The following is a 17,293-nucleotide window of genomic DNA, read 5'->3' as shown; positions in this document are numbered from 1 at the left end:
CGTGGACCCCGCTGTGGTGGAAATTTGCTGAATATGATTAGAAAAAATCGTCGAAATTTCTACTTCATCATTAGTCCAAGTATTAATTATATATTTTAGTTAGGCCAATGTTTCATACTTGTTTTGGAGTCTGAAATATATGGAGTTTTTTTTTTCAACCCATTCAAACCCCGACCCACTTTTCAACAAATTTTTGAATTTTCTTAAATTTAAAAAACAAAGATCTCAAATCTGAATCTGAAACCTACTTCAAATTTCACATCTGAACAGATAAAAAAACAAAGACTAGGCTAGTTAAGTATAAAAATCCAAGTCTTCCATTCAAACATCCACTAACTCTTGCAGTTTGTTAATAATTTTATTTCACCCGCCAACTTCCCCTCCCCCCGCCATTAAACCTTTCTCTTTGACTTGACTCCAACTCAAACAAACGACGATGAGAAGGATAGATCGAACTCCCGACAATCAGAAATCTACATCCAACCAAAGAAGAATTCCAGATGTACCGGAAACCCCTCGAAGCCCTTATACAAGTAAGAACTTAGCCGGTCGGAAAGTGAAGACGGTAGCCAAGTCCTTTATCGGAGTGTTCAGTTCTTGTTTCGCTCCACCAGAACCAGAATCATCTATTTTAGAAGTTTCTAATAATTCAGTATCTTCTTCTTCAGGTAATTTTTAATTCTTGCTCTAAATGAAATAGAAAAAATAGATTTTGACTAATGCTTTATTATACAATTGTGTATTAAAATTGGGCGTTTCTGATGCTTGAGTCTCCAAATCTGAAGGAATTTAGGGTTTCTTATAAGTCTACTGTTATTTGTTAGGTAATTAGGTTAGTCATCTTGCTACTAGTTGAATCTAGTTTATCATGGAAGATATGGTCAAATAGCATTTGGTGCACACAATTATGCAAAATGTTAATATAGTACGACTCCACGGTTGTGGGTGGGTTAGGTTTGCTACTATTGATATAGGACAGTGTAAATAGCCGTGTTATACATATCCGATATCAGTCATACATTAACGTGATCAATGAAAAATCGAAAAATATTGATTTCATACATAACCATTTAGAGTATCACTAAGATATATATATATATATATATATATATATATATATATATATATATATATATATATATATATATACATGATTTGAATCCTATTACAAATTTACAATCCTACAATAGTGTCCCTTACATTATTAAACAATAATTACATGTCTAGGGATCATTACTTGCTTAACAAGTTTGATGCAACAAACAAATCAGATAAAAATAAGTAAAGATAGATTGGTAGAATACTTGGAATTTATGAGAAAAAAAAAGACTGAAAATCTTGCCTAATTAGTGGATGAGAGAAAGTGAAGGTAGAAAGTAACTTGGACAACAATCTTAATTTATTATAGTAACACCACTGGTGTCACACCAAATACATTTTTTTGGAATCACTTTAAGTAGCTTCACACCAAAGCCAAGGAATCACTCCAAAACCGTTTAACACTTATAACCTCTCTTATGTTATTTTCTACGAAATATAATTATTTATGGATCAAAGAATAACTACTTAAACTAGCCTACTTTACACAAGTCATCCACATAAACACCTATAACTACCCTTGCTTCCACATGTCTCTCACACATAAAAAACAAATAACTCCTTAATATAACCAGCAAGTGGACCAAAGGTTGTCCGCATCAACTATACAACTCTTTTTTCAGTTGCTTTAGTTGGCCTTGAAAATTCCTCTCATTGTCTCCATTAGACTCTCTCAGTCTATCCAAGGGATGAAAGAGCAGAGGACTTTGATGTACCCTCCTGTCAAGAATTGTGGCATCATAATCACCAGCCATATGGTTTTTCTTCGTTAATGGTTTGATCCTTCCTTCCTTGTAAAAAGCGTTGTCTCGAAATTTTGTTTCTTTTACGTAGGAAACGGGGTGTTCGGTTGTATGGTTGGGTTAGGGAGGGTATAATTAGTTGCACATTAACTGTTTTACTTTTTGGAGGGGCCCAATGAACGTAAATTGTTACCTAGGCTTAATCTCTTCTTATGGATTCTATGTGAGGTTGTGCCCAGATCAGCGGGAGAGGTGGAGTAGTGTTTTCGATTTGTGTAGACATTTTTCGAGAACGCAGCCACCTCCGGTAAAACTTGTGAGGATTTGAACTAGAGCAAAAGGTTGGGGTTGCAGGAACAGCGTTAAGGAACAAAATTCTGAAACAAGGAAAAGGGTCCAATGAAGTCGAACGAGTTGAATGAGGAGCATATGAGACTGGGCCTTGTAAGGATTGGGAGGGAGAAACGGCTAGTCTTGAAGTGGAAGAAACAAAGTTCTTTCGAGTTTCGGGTAAATGGTTTTCTTCTAGAGATGGATAAATGGATTGGTGTTATTTGAAACCTCAAACAATGACTTCTTGCGTCCTTCCTAGGGTGCCCAACTTGTCTCATGAAGCAAATGTAGGCCTGGTGGAAGGGGGCAATCAACTGGTCACTTCATATTCGAGAAAGTAAGCCTTTTACCAGAATCAAAGATCGATAAAAATTATAATCTCCATCTTTAGCGTTTAATGTTCTGATTGTGGGTGGGGGACGGTCGTACAGTCACAGATCGAGTGTTTTCTTCTTTATACTGTAATAAAGATCTTTAGTTGGAAACTACCATGTGGGAATGTTCGACTGTCCAAAATCCCATGTTAGTTGTTGTAGAGCGATTTATAGGAAGCGACGGAAGTAGGAATTTGTCGGCCTAATTCCTTGGATGGGAAAGGGCAGATTCAGTACGAAACTGGAGTAAGATCTGAAGCGAACCGGAGCCTCCTGACGTATGGTGGCTTTGTTGCTCCGTCATTATTCTCTCCCAGAATCAAGTCTTCTTCCTCCTCCCACGTAGTTTTCTATGACTTGTATGAGGTAATGTCATATTCTGCCGTTCGAGAACCATAGGTCACATTAACTTATACATTCCACTGATAGGGAATACTATGTTAACTCGAAAACTAGCAACTAATGCTGCCGCACGACTTAAGAGAAAGAGAAGGAAAAGTCAGTGACGGAGGAGTCGGTAGGGAGAACTCCAGCTATTATTGGTCTTAGATTAAACTCATTTTTTTGGCAAAGAACAGGTCAAGTCTTTGGGATTTTTGGACTATTGCCTGAGCAGGGTTGTTGCGAAATACAGAATGAGATACTTGAAGCCAATCCGGACGATGGTTCGACCCAAATTAGCAACAAAAATTGAATGGGTTGTTAAATGGTTTCATCCTGTATGTGTAGTGAATTGTTGACAATGTATATGATACCTGTGCTTATTTTCCGAGTCAACGAGTGATCAATTCTTCCTCGATTTTAGAAAATTTAATTAGCACCTCTAGATTGTGAAATGGTTAGAATCCATTGGATGAACTAGTTGAAATGTTTAACATCTGAAGTTCTGTGGAGATAGAACTGTTTGAATATAGGTGTATTTTTAATTTATTGCATAAACATCATTGAACTATGCGAATAGGACTGGCCCTTGTTTGTACCTGATCTTTCTTGGATGGGATTTCATGCCACAGATTCCTGAGTTCTACTGCTTTCTCTTTCGCTTGTTTTACTGTTCAGATAATTTCTATTTTCTTTTTGAATGTATCTAATTACTTCTATTTGCCAATATTTGACAAACAATTTAATAAATATAATATGCAATTAGAATTCTCTAAATTCATATTTGATTTTGTAACTCTTTAAATAAATTTGAACAAATATATGTTTTAAGTTCAACTTCGTAGCAGGAGCTCCTTAAATACCAAGAGATAGACCCATAGCATACAAAATGTCTTAATACTTGCTACCTTGGGTACCCAATATCCTTCGGACTCTATTCTAGCAAAAGATAAAGTATAGCAAGTATGGGCTCCTGAGTACTCTCGTAATTGCAACTGCAGAATTTCGTAAAATAGAAACCAATTCTAATGTAATCAAGCAATAAATAGTTAAATAAAGAAAATCAAGGTGACAAGAGCATAGAAACTCTTTACTGGTGTTGGTGAATCTCATGAGGGTACTAATAAGGTTTTCTGGATCTGCATTGATATTTTAGTAATGTGACCGTTCATGTATTGATAAAGTGGGTAGTGGACTAGTGGAGTTTTCTTCGTAACCTTGAGTATATAATTCAAATCTTAGAGTGGGGCCGGAGTTAGTTATTGCACTTGATGAAACAACTAAATGAAGAAATTACTGTAAATTGTAATTATGAATGAAAACGTTAACATAAGGTCCTGATTCAAGAAGGTTGATTTACTAGAATTATTTAATACACAATTTGCATCAATCCATTCTTGACTTAATATATATATATATATATATATATATATAGTTTAATCTCCATGAACAGGATATTTTTTCTTTATCGTGTTAATATTTTTAACTTTTCATACACTTTTCAACTATAAAGAATTGTCTGGTTTGTCGAGGTATTGGCAAACTTAGAGTTAGAACACTGAGAACTCTCTTAGGTAGATTCTGAAAGTTCAAAGTTCAAACAGATATTCGGTTTATAAATCATATCTTTTCTGCTGTTCATGTGCCAGCTTTTGCACTTAGACCTTACATTTTCTAACTCTTTATTTGCAGCAACTAAAAGGCTAAGGAATTCTACCAGTCAAAAAAGTCGTAACTCCATTGGATCAATCTATAACAACAGTTCAACCCAAACAACAGAACCTGGGAACACAAAGTTCACCCTATCAGAGATTTTCAAGGCTACCAGGAATTTTTCTCCTTCACTTAAGATTGGACAAGGTGGGTTTGGGATAGTCTACAAGGGTAAGCTTGAAGATGGTACCCTTGTTGCAGTAAAACGAGCAAAGAAGGTCAGCAAAATATTCTTTGTCCATGCTGTTTTTCTCCACATATTTTGTTAAGTTTTTTGACATCCAACTCAAAACGAATTGACGCAAGTGGAGAGAGTCCGAGACACTAGATATTTTATTGTTGATCACAAGACTTCTCTTTGATCATGTAGGACTGTTCTCAGACGCACCCCACGTGTCGCATTGACTCTAAAACTCTAAATCATGTCTTTTCACTGGTTGACGTGGCGTACGTGTGACCATTGGGCCTATCACATATGAGCCTAGTCTACTAGAATGTTAAGTTTTTGGACTTGTAAGTCAAAACCAATTGGCGTTGAGAGAAGATATCCTAGATTTTTGTTTAGTTTGAAAGCAAAATTTCACCAAAAGTAAGCAAATTTGGTTTATTTGTTTATTTATTTTTTGCAGAGTGTATATGACAAACATGTGGGAATAGAATTCAAAAGTGAGATCCAGACTTTAGCACAGGTTGAACATTTGAATCTGGTTAGACTGTATGGATATCTGGAGCAGGATGATGAGAGAATTGTTGTTGTTGAGTATGTTCCTAATGGAACTCTCAGAGAACACTTGGATTGTGAGTTCCGTCAGTGCTTTATCTGCCTTTTTTCTTCCTCGTCTTAATTTCTTTTCTCGTAAAGATCGGAGGTTGTGTATCTACGTATATTAAACATGAGTTATATTGTTGCAGGCCTTAACGGGAATGTCCTTGACTTTGCAGCTAGGCTTGATATAGCAATTGATGTTGCTCATGCAATTACTTATCTTCATATGTATACAGGTATGGGATTAAATTTAGATGTCGTTACTAAGTTCTCGTTTCATCATTGAAACAGAAATATCATGGCTTTATTTTTGCAGATCACCCCATAATCCATAGAGACATAAAATCTTCGAACATACTTCTAACTGAAAAACTTAGGGCGAAGGTGACGGATTTTGGGTTTGCACGACTAGCCGCTGATACTGATAGTGGAGCCACCCATATATCTACTCAGGTTAAAGGAACTGCAGGCTACTTGGATCCGGAGTACCTAAAAACCTATCAACTGACTGAAAAAAGTGATGTTTACTCGTTTGGTGTATTGTTGGTTGAACTAGTAACAGGTAGGCGACCAATTGAACCTAAGAGAGAGCTCAAGGAGCGGATTACTGCAAGATGGGTATGCTTCTTATTCCCAAACTTCAAGTCATCCCTACACTACTTATTTCTATCTAGGGTACTTTATATATATTAACACCATGTGACATGAGTACTTATTTTTAGTATATTTTCCGAGTCGGATGTGTGGGTAATTGTAAATGGGACCCGGATAATCCTTTCACTCTAGTGTATTGTGAGGTTTTTATGTACAATTTATGTGAAGTTGCACAGAATCTTATTCGGACCGTACACGTCTTTCTTGTATAACAAATAATAGAAGAAAAAGTTGATCCATACGGAAAGAAATTCTACTCTGGAATCTATACAAAACATATGTATTCAGTTGTATCCCAGTATTGATCTTTTTGCAGCATCTGACACCTCATACGACTATCGAATAGCTGTTCATGTACTAGTGCTTATGTTACATGATAAACACGAATTTCTAGTTACATCTTGTCACCGTGACCTAACATGAAGTTGACGCAATTGCAGTGTTACAGGAAACTCTATCTTCTTTGTGCACCATATAGGCATTTACAGAATACACTTTCTCTCTGTTGTATACTTTGGATCCAAATCCAATACTTCAAATTTGGTGATACCAAACTCATTAGCCTTGATTGTCCCAACTTCTTTAACTAGTTGAGTAGACTAGAAGATTATTTTTTTAGAACAAAACCAGAAAACAATTTTTATTTAGCTAGCTCTAAATGGTTATGGTCTTCAGTCTTGTGCAGATGGACTTGTATGAGTTAATCTATGTGTCTGTTATACATGAACCATATAAAATATATTTATTGTGTACGAAAAGAGTACAAACTGTTTTGTTACTCAAAGCCTTCACATAAACGATATGCAGGCTATGTTAAGGCTTGCGACAATGCCAATCTCACTTTCATGTTATCGGCGTTGGTAAATCATATATGGTTGCCGAAATACGAGTTCAAGATGGTGTATAAGATGTATAAGAATAAGTAGAATGTATAAGAATAAGAATAAGATGTATAAGAATAATGGAATGACTATATATATATATATATATGTATTATGCTGGTTGAATTCTAATGATCCCTTATTTTATATTTATGAAATTTAGGCCATGAAAAAGTTCAACGAAGGGGATGCGATATTGACATTAGACCCGAGGTTACGCAGAAGTTCAACAACTAGCGTAGCAGTAGAGAAGATATTTGAACTAGCTTTACAATGTTTAGCTCCAACAAGACAAAGTCGGCCAAGCATGAGGAGATGTGCAGAAATCCTTTGGGGAATTCGTAAAGATTACAGAGAGCTGTCGGCATCAGATACCCATTCATTCTCTTCTCAATCTCAAAAATCCATTAGAGAAGAATAAGTAACCATCTTGAACTTGATCTAGAATCTATGCTTGTTCTATATTACTATACATAGACATCGTCAATTCAGATTAAGATGAAAATGAATTTCTTAAGAATCAAAATTGAGTTTCTCCTAAATGATCATAAAGAATGAAGAGAAGTCAAAGAACTGCTCAGAATCTGGCTAGTGCATGTGTGTCATTGATTGTTGTTGCAAGAATTGGGGAATTTATTTGCAGGTCCGTGTTCTTCCAGAATTTATTTGCAGGTCCGTGTTCTTCAAGAATTTATTTGCAGGTCCGTGTTCTTCAAGAATTTATTTGCAGGTACACGAAATATATATGAGTATAAGATGAAACTAGTTGCAATATGTGTATACTGTATATAGAATATAAAGATGGAGATTAGTTGCTTTTTCGGTTTTCATATATTTGTCATATACGTTTGTTGGTTTCAATTCGGAGTGTATTTGTACCATAATTAAATGACTTCAACTTTAATAATGGATGAGATTCTTTTTTCTGGTAAAGCATGAATGCATCAGTAACCGTGTGTTCTCTTCATCACCAAATGCGACAGGAACTCCATCAGTGCCGGTGACATAAGAGGTCTGCATATTCTCTATTCGTTTTATATTTGTCATCTGCTTTTGATATTTGTGGTATTCATTTTTTTAAAAAATTTCAAATATGTTTTGCGTAAAACATTGTTTGTTATGCTAGTAAATGTGTGTTAGATAAGTCGTACAACTTAGTTTTCGGTGTCTGGATCCGTTTTATTCTTGTTATTCATGTTCTTTGTTGCTTTCATGTCCTGTTCCAACACAATTTGTGCAGAGTTGAAATTTGCTCAATCACATTAACAGTTGTGTAATCAAATCCCAATTTTTTTTTTGTTGAGGTAATCAAATCCCATTTAGGAGGCCAGAAGAAATAACATCAGAATCAGTGGATAAAATTTTGAACAGCATTTTGTAGATAAATGGTATTTCAGCACTTACTATTATGGAAAAACCCAAGAACTTAAATGAGAGGCTAGTACATGATTTAGAAAGAAGGCCTGGCAATACAAGTTTAGGGGCACCTCCTTTTTCTTTCTTTTTTTGAAGAGAAGGCACATGACCCTAGGTGGGAAGACTATATAGGGATGGTAAGGTGCCTTGATCCAAGTGTCGACACTCCTCTAGCTCTTTATCTGACTAATTATTCTAGCTCTTTATCTGACTTATCTTTGAAAGATATTATTTAAGAAGAAGGCCTCACAAAAGAATTATAAGGACACCAATGGCATTAGAGAATGTACATGACCCTAGATGCCAAGGCTATACATATACAGGGGATGGACATATATAGGGGATGGTAAGACACCCAATCCTCGCGCTGACGTGCATCTAGCTCTTTGTTTGACTTGTCTTCAAAACACATGATTTAGAAAGAAGATCTCGTAATAGAAGTTTAGGGGCACCAACAACATCGTAAAACGCACATGACCCTAGGTACCAACCACCAAGGCTATATATAGGAGATGGTCAGAGTGGCTCTCTCCACGCTCTGACATCCCTCTCTCTCTTTTTATCTGACTTATCTTCGAAGGGAAAAACAAGAAAAAAGAAAAACCCTAGAAATTGGTTTTCTCTACTTGATCTCTTGTAGAGATTAACCAAAGGACAAAATGAAGGTAAATATTGGAGCAAAAGGATTATTGGTTTTCTTATTGTTTGCTCTATCTTGAATCAATCAATAAACAAAAGGTATGCTGATCATGTTTAGTTTTTTATGAGATTTATATTCATGTATACTTTGATTCGGTAAGCCTGCGTTTTGATTGAACAAAAAATAACAAAGATTCAGTCTTCTGTTGTGTATTTACTCATGCGCGTAGATAAAAACCTAACTCTCACCCCTCTTCTTTGTCTTCGTATCTTCCGCCCGAGCATTTACTATGTGTTGCGTATTTGTTAAGTGATGTTTTTCACGAAAAAGATTGTCTTTCGCAAAAAGATATGGACGATCCTCCATTGAACTTAGTTGTGGGTTTTTGGGAATTTTTGCTTGTGATTTCTACAATATTTGACGTGAATGGGGTTCTTCAAGTTAGGCTAGAAATTAATTTTGTAGACAAACATCGATTTTTACTGTTGTATTTTTGTTAAGAAAGATCTTTCTCTTTACAAGAAGAAGAGCTACATTATTAGCTTTCCATTTGGGGAACTTCAAAATAGAACTTCTATATGTAAATCGTTTGAATGTCTTGTTTTTGGAGCTCGAATAATGTGAGTTTCACACGTTAGTGATATCTCATATTTTCTCTAAATGATAACTTTTCTTTTGTTGTTTCGCAAAACAAAAGCTCAATGCCAAAAAAGAAACTTTGCAAATGTTTTTAAAAGGGCATGTGAAAATATGGAGTAACATTTTCTATCTTTTAACTCTCCAATTGAAATGATACATTGAATGAAGGGAGTTGGAATATGAGCCGTCAAAAGCAAAAAGAATTAACTGTTGGAAGTAAGTACAACCTCACTTGGATCTACCAGGTTGACATGGTAAAGCGCGGGCTTCCTTATCCCTTTGGTAGCAGGATTAGTCCCTTCATCTGTGTTTCACTTGTTTCCACTTGTCTTCAATTTGATGAGGAACCACTCACTATCTAGCTCTCACTTTCTCTTCTTCCCTTTCTCCCTCTCCCTCTCCCTCCCCTCTCTCTCTATCTCCCTCTTTCCATTGCCATCTTTCCTTCTCTAAGGGCAAGTCCAACTTCAACTTGTTTAATTAGGTACAAAAAAATTATTTTTTCATTCAAAATTTTCAATCTCAGCTCAGTTCCAACCTCAACTTCTCTTGAGACCTAAAATTTGTGCATGTGCGAAACACGTATGTGGGTTTTGTGGGTGTGGGAAAAATGTTTGAACTATTTTCTAAATAGTTTTTTTTTTAAACAAAAACTAATTAGATTTTAGAAAAATGAAAATATTCAATTTAAAAGAAAAAACAAAAACTAAATAGATTAAAAGATAATATATTTAAAAAAAAAAATTGGACCGTTTGATGTGATTTAACAGTCAGATCTACCCGTCGGAACACATCCAACGGCTGGATTTAATCTCCAACATGACCGTTGGGGCGTTCAGCCGGCCTTAATTAAGGGTCGGTTGGGGTTGGCTCTGGGGCCTGGGGATGAAAACTCAGTCCCAGGTTGGAGTTGCTCTAACCCCCTCTCATTCTTTCTCTTTGGTTGTTTTAACGACGTTCGACGAAAAAGCTATTGAGGTTCAGATAAGGGGATTGACTTTGGTAAATCTTTATAGACCGACAAGTCAATTGACATTCTCTATTTTGTTCACTCACTTTTGTTTTTCCCTCGAAACGCTAAGAGTTAGTTTGGGTAATATTTCGATCGTCCTCATGTTGATTTGGCCTCATCGAAGTAAGTATTTGGTCTTGATTTTGGACTGTTAGGGTTGTGAAGAGTTGTTTGATGAAGCTGTTATACTGAGCCGTGTGTAGTTTTTTAGAGGAAAAAAGAAGAAGTCAGTTCACCTAATTGAAATTCGGGTTCTAGTCCGAGAACCACAAACAAAACCAAATGTCATATCATCCTCTCTCTATTCTTCTTCCCCTCAAGTTCTAAGAAAAAGAAAATCAACTCTCTTCTTTTTATCGTCGGAATCCTCCCACGTCCCAAATTCGTCTCGGATTGGGAGGTTTCCCTAATTCGTCTTGGAGTTGAGAGAGAATAAACAAAGAGCACAGTGGCTTCTTAGTTTCTAGGCTTTGGAGAAGAGAGGGGAAAATATTTTGATAAGAAAGAAGAAAAGAAGTAGATAGATGGAGAAAACCTTCAAGAACTATTTTCGAATATGTTTAGTTTTGGGTTTGAAAATGAAGGTGATGTCATAAACTAAAAAAGATCACGCAAAAAATTGTCATAAATTAAGGAGCCACACAAAAACAACCCCTTTATCTTTTTAACGACACCCCATCTTCACTCTCATTTTTCTCTCCTCCATCTTCTTCATCACCAACACTACAATCAACACCGTCATCACTAAAACTATCACCACCACCATCTATTTCTCCCCTTACGTTTTCCACCTCGGTCCAAGATGGAGGAACCCCTCGTTTCGACAATCTCTCGAGATGAAGAGCAAATTTCTTCATCTGTGACGAAGGGATAGCTCTTTTCGTCACAAGCAAATGGTGGCGTATAAGGGTAGCTCTTTCGCAACTCACGAATGAATCCACACAAAGGTATCAGTAGAGAGCTCGTCGAAAAAGAGAGAGAGGTGTCAATTTGGTCCAATTCTTTATACTTCAGTCTAAGTCCAAAATAGTTTATAATTTAGTCAACTAGGACACACCACACCAAACCAAACCAAACCCCAAAAAAGGAAAGAAAGAGTAACAAGAAATAACATAGAGTGCTTCTCCATTTGAAACTTTTCATCTTTTGGTACCGCCCACCATCATAAAAAGAGAAGAAAACGCGGGTACTAAGAAAACTAACATCAATTTTATTCCCGCCAAATCTTCATATCTCTCCAAGTAGCAAACACAACTTCACAGTACAGAATCTTTGCCCTTTCATCTATATGTTTATATATTTCATTTCCTCTTTTAGGACATGGGTTTTTCATTTTGTTCAAGATTGAAGTTTAATAATTTCTCTTTTGTTTCCTTTAGGTTTCTAGGGTTTGATTTGAAATCAATGGCAGGTTGGTCGATTCCAACTACAAATGAATCATTTGCTACAGATCTTTGTGAAATCCTTCAGACTCTTCAGAGACATGGGTTTTGTTTGAATATTGCTTATCCTATTAATCTAGGTTTTGATGGTAAAATAGATGATATTAAGATAGGGAGCATTTTTTATCACATTCTTTGTGTTTTTTTGAAAGAAGTCTCTCCTATTCACAGTATTCGACCTCTTCCTGCAATGGTTGGAGATGGTAAATGTGTTGATTTGTTTAAACTCTTCTTTATAGTTATGGAAAAGGGTGGGTATGATTTCGTTTCGAAGAAAACTGGTTTGTGGTCTTCGATTTCAGAAGATATTGGATTAGATTCTTCATTTGCAATTGCAGTCAAACTGATTTACATTAAGTATTTGGATACCTTGGATCGATGGCTACGCGGTAAGGGTTTCGGGGGAGAAAAACAACTAGGTTTAGTTGACAATGGTGGGAATTTTGGTATGTTATCTATTGGCTTAGAGACACAGAAGCCTGACTATTTATTACCTAATACAATATCGAATCATGATCACAAGAAACAAGGTCCTGGTGTTGTTGGAAGTCGAATGCGTAGTGAAGAAAATGTTGTTTACAAACGTAATAGCAAGAAGCGTCATGCTGTTAGTGATGAAAAGGTTGTGAGGACATCTTCCCGTGAAGAAGATTGCAGTAGCCGTAAAAGAAAGCAAGAGAAATTGAAACTTTCTGAGCCGTACGGTGACGGAAATGTAGGTGGCCAGGTCTTGAAAGCTCAGGACCCATTGCTTCATGCGAAGAAGTTCTACTCGGCTGCACATAGTCCTCTCTTAAAGGTATCCTTTTTAAATTTTATTATTTTTCCTTTGGCTAATTACTTTTGTAGTCCTGTAAGATGTTCCTGTTTAATTGGATGATATTGTCATGTGCACTAGGTTTGGATCTTGAGTTCTAGATAAATGACCGTCATTAATTTACTCATGTTCTTGCTTGATAAGACTGATAATTAGAAGTTCAAGTAGCTTTAGATAAACTATGTTAGAAGACAGAAGAAGGGCCCTTACAAAATGTTCGTTCACTTTCAAAACCCGTTTGTCACGATGCAGTCTGACAGCGAACTAGTAGTGTTGAGTCGAACAATTTCTTTCAGCACCTACTGCAACTCTCCTTTAGCCTTTGAATCTTTGAAAGGTTTTCACTTTTCAATGGTGCCATGTGGTCCCGTGGATAATAAATAATGGAGATCGACTGCATATCCGTCTCCATATAATGTGGGGGTAGAAAAGCGGTTGAATCATACTTTCCGATTGAGTCCACAAGACGTCTCTCTGCTTCACACAAAAGTCGACCTTTGTCCCGTTGCCACCAGATAAGGGATGATTTATGGAAATGTCGGATCGAATATAAGACAGTAGTTTTCTGTGTACTCGCATGACGTCGAAGAAGTTATACACTTTTCGAGAAACCCTTCAATTTGGGTTAATCCTTCATAGGTCGGAAGGTTGCGCTTAAGTCGACCTTTGCTATTTGATATCCTTGATCCTGGTAATGTTTTCTGTCATCTCTAAGGTCATACAAACTTCTTTGTGTCTTCCCTGGTGGCTTGGAACTTTCGGATCATCTACATTCAGTGTCCAATCCATCTGGGTCTGCTGCCCATGGTTGAGGATTTGGTTTAACCTGTTCTTTGGTAACGTTTTGCCAAATCAATTTAGTTGAAGAGCATTAGAAGGTCTCGTTCTTGTGGTTTATTATTATACTTTATTATTAAGTGTTAAATTTCAACTTCAGTATAGATTTGGTCTACTAGGAAAACCAAAACATTTTGTGGAAATGTTTCAGTTACTGTAAGTATACAAGGTAATGTTAATAAGGCACTGAAGATACTATGGAAATTTAATTCCGTGATCTATTATAGATTTCATATTAGTGGGTAAAGAAAATCTCAATGTCGCAAAAGAATTTCGTATCCCATAATACCCTAAAGGTAGTATAGGCACATGGTCCTCAGGGTACCCGTTGCCCATAATAGTGAGTATCCATGAGAGGGCATCCACTAGGACCACCATCAATATATAGTCGAGGAAGGCAGCACTATTATGGATGAAGTACGGATTGTGCCCATTAATATAAGAATGTAATGGATCACGGCTCAAACCATGGACAGGAGTTGCAGTTACACTGAGAAACTCTGAAGAAGGGTTCGAATATCCCCCTGCCGTATCCAACTGGTTTAGGTAACCTTTGCTGACCCGAGTGGAACAGGGTTGACAGAGACGCGCGGGTTGCTACATTAGCTCACAAGTGTTGTCTGTATACCCTAAAATAGGTAAATGAATAGCTGAGAGCCCTCTTGGCTTCTCGGTATTAAGGTGATGAGTGGGGCTTTTCCGTGTAGCTGATCTCTTCTTGGTAGCTGGAAACCTTTGAGTTCAGAAACCTAAAGACTTGTTTTAATATCATCCCTTCTTTTGAGCCGCATGCTATACCGCACTTGGTCCTATTCCGTCCGAAATGGTAAGGTGTGAGCAACTCTGCAATCGTCTGCAATAGGCACGACTTAGTGTTTATGGCTTTGCTCATGAGGTGTTAGAATTGTAGTACGATCAAAGCGAGCTAGCTGGATACCGTAGGCAATTTTTGTTTGTGTTCAAGCATTCATCTCCACCAACATGATTAATAAGCAACTTTGATGTGTTGGGTGTCACTTGTCATCCCAGTCAGTTGCATCATGCCACGTCGCTTTGTGTCTATAATGGGATTCTCACCCTGAAGTCCTGAACTTCAGTATACCTTAGTTCTCGGGGAACCTACGCAATTCATGGTGAGGTGATTAGAAGATGGCCTAGATAAAGTGAGTGAGTGGGTCTTAGCAGTATGGCCTCTATGTTGTCGTGTCTTTTGGTTTGCCTTCTACAGTTCTTGATTAATTGATTGTGTGACTGGTTGTGGTTCTTTGTGCATTGAATCACCCCCTTTGGTACAGCTTGGATCTTCCTAAAGAGTACAAACTCTTCTACTTTTCATTAATTGTATTTGTCTTTAAACTCAAAAACCTCATTAGTATATATGTCACAGAATCCTATTTTGTCGTGCAGAACAAGCAGATGCTTCCTTCTATACATGAGGATATTGATGCCAATCAACTGTCTACTGAAAGGTTAATATGTAGCAAGAGGGTGCTTCCTCTCATGAAATCTGATTATGAGTCGCTAGAAACCAATCAAACTGACTTGGATATTCATCACCCGAAATCCTCCATGGGTTTTAAGGAAAACCACACCAAACAATTGTCTGAGACTGCAGATTCCTTATTGTTAGAGAGAGGAGATTATTTGATTCATAAGACTTACGTGGTGAAGTCAGTAGCTGTTGGTAAACTCCATCAAGCTGAAGTACCCAAATGGACTGGCATGAACTCCAAGAGCAATAGCAAATGGTTGGGGACTCGGATTTGGCCACTGAAAACGGTGGACAAGAGTCATTCAAATATTGAAAGGGACCCCATTGGGAAAGGTAGACCAGATTCATGTGGATGCCGAATTCGTGGTTCTGTTGAATGTGTCAGGTTTCACATAATTGAACAGAGGATGAGACTAAAAGTAGAGTTGGGTTCAGCTTTTAATCGCTGGAAACTTTCTTGTATGGGGGAGGAAGCTTCACTTGCTTGGAAAGACGAAGAAGAGGAGAAATTCATGGCAATAGCGAGACAAAATCGTCGCTCACTAAACAATAGTTTTTGGAATCAAGCATTGAAATCATTTCCTTCTAAAAGAAGGCATGAGTTGGTGAGCTATTATTTCAATGTGTATGTTCTTCGACGCAGAAGTTACCAGAACCGGGTAAGTCCAAGAAACATCGATAGCGATGATGATTAAAGAGTTTGGGTCTGCAAGTAATGGTGTTGGGCATGAAGCAACTAAAGTTCCTATCTCTAAGTCTATATCTTGCGCTGAATATAAGCAGTGGATTGATTTCGATTAGCCACAGTGAGATTTTGGTCCAACAGCAAACTACATTTTTGAGCTTTAAGTCTATATTCTGGCGACTCATTACTTCTCAAGATACTGAAAATTTTGAAAACTGATTACATGGATAGGGACAGCATCCATGATTATGCTATTATAAGAAAGCAGATACTTGTCTCCGGGTGGAAGTTTCTGACATATTCGAACTCTGTATCATGACTTCATATTTTGTACAACATGATCAAGATTTTGTACTTCAAGTGTTGGGACAAAGTATCTTTTCCGGGTTTCTTGGAGTCATTTCTGAAGGATATGGTCGACTGAGAATTTTGAATCTATCTTAGGTTATGTTTGCAACTGGGAAAAACTATCCTGAATCATATGCTCTTGAGGCATTGAGCCAGCACAGAAAAGGAGCTAAGCAAAGGCACATAGAAAAAGAGGAACTTTTACAAGGTAGACATTTTTTTCTGGATTGGTGCTTGGCATGTCCGTTTACTTGTACTTGAAGAATCATTTGTTATGGTATTTTTTATATGATATTGCAGTTTATACCTGATAAGTACCTGTAGTGGTAGTTGATTAGGACAATTGTGGAGTTTTGGCCGTCCTAAAATATTTTGGACCATTTTATTAGGACATTTGAAATGCCACTAATAGTCTAAGGCACTAGTTGAGATGGGATTTTGCTTGTCAATTGTTAGTGGCATTGGATTGAGACATTTGAAATGACATCAGATGTCATTATTGAATTATATTCATCCCTTTCTCAGAAAAAAAAAAAAGAATTATATTAATCCTATCTACATCTATTGTGACATTTGGAGACATTTGAATACATTTTAGGAGAGAAATGTAGATCAACGTCTCGATCAACTACTTCATTAGAGTTGTGTAGTGTCGGCCGCTCATTGTGCAGTGCCGGCCGGACATTCACTATGGTGTTAAAACCTGATAGAGACACCAGCTGACTCAAATGAAAGCACAAAAAGCTTCTAAACTAGTACCCCATCTACATTTTTAAATTCTTAATTTTCTATGATCTTGTGGAAATGCAGAAGCTTGATTCGTACGGATCATAAGTTTCGTAAATTGTTGGGTGGTCTTGGGCCTCTTTTACCCCAAAAGCTAGTTCAAGAGGTAAAGCTTCTCCCACACTTATTAACACACACCCTGCCCCTTCCACAACTAATATGGGATTAACCTAACAATCCCCCCCTCGCACATTGCCTCTTAACTTCAATAGTTATTGGGCCGAGATTTGTTATTA

General features: G+C 37.0%; 1 protein-coding gene and 1 pseudogene across 3 annotated transcripts; both read left to right on the top strand.

Annotated features, from left to right (window-relative positions):
* Window positions 1-99: 99 nt before the first annotated feature.
* Window positions 100-7,876, top strand: CRCK2 (calmodulin-binding receptor-like cytoplasmic kinase 2). 2 transcript variants are annotated; one of them, XR_015223809.1, is made up of 6 exons: window positions 100-668; window positions 4,622-4,860; window positions 5,272-5,440; window positions 5,555-5,644; window positions 5,725-6,253; window positions 6,379-7,876. XR_015223809.1 is itself a non-coding variant. In XM_086636777.1 (6 exons), the coding sequence occupies exons 1-6, from the start codon at window positions 437-439 to the stop codon at window positions 7,362-7,364; spliced, it is 1,290 nt and encodes a 429-aa protein (XP_086492903.1). In that variant the 5' UTR covers window positions 100-436; the 3' UTR covers window positions 7,365-7,876. The 2 variants fall into 2 exon arrangements, 1 of the variants encoding a protein (XP_086492903.1); XM_086636777.1 differs by having other exon boundaries at window positions 5,725-6,026; window positions 7,107-7,876.
* A 1,126-nt stretch (window positions 7,877-9,002) lies between these two features.
* Window positions 9,003-16,162, top strand: LOC147544679 (AT-rich interactive domain-containing protein 2-like; annotated as a pseudogene). Its single transcript, XR_015223808.1, has 3 exons — window positions 9,003-9,097; window positions 12,030-12,891; window positions 15,154-16,162. The product of XR_015223808.1 is annotated as an AT-rich interactive domain-containing protein 2-like (transcript).
* Window positions 16,163-17,293: the final 1,131 nt, after the last annotated feature.

This window comes from Eschscholzia californica, unplaced genomic scaffold (genome assembly GCF_041429995.1).
Source record: "Eschscholzia californica isolate CP2 unplaced genomic scaffold, dmEscCali1.0.p SCAF_4, whole genome shotgun sequence".
In the NCBI taxonomy this organism is placed as follows: Eukaryota; Viridiplantae; Streptophyta; class Magnoliopsida; order Ranunculales; family Papaveraceae; genus Eschscholzia; species Eschscholzia californica.
This window is presented reverse-complemented; position numbering and strand designations above follow the sequence as displayed.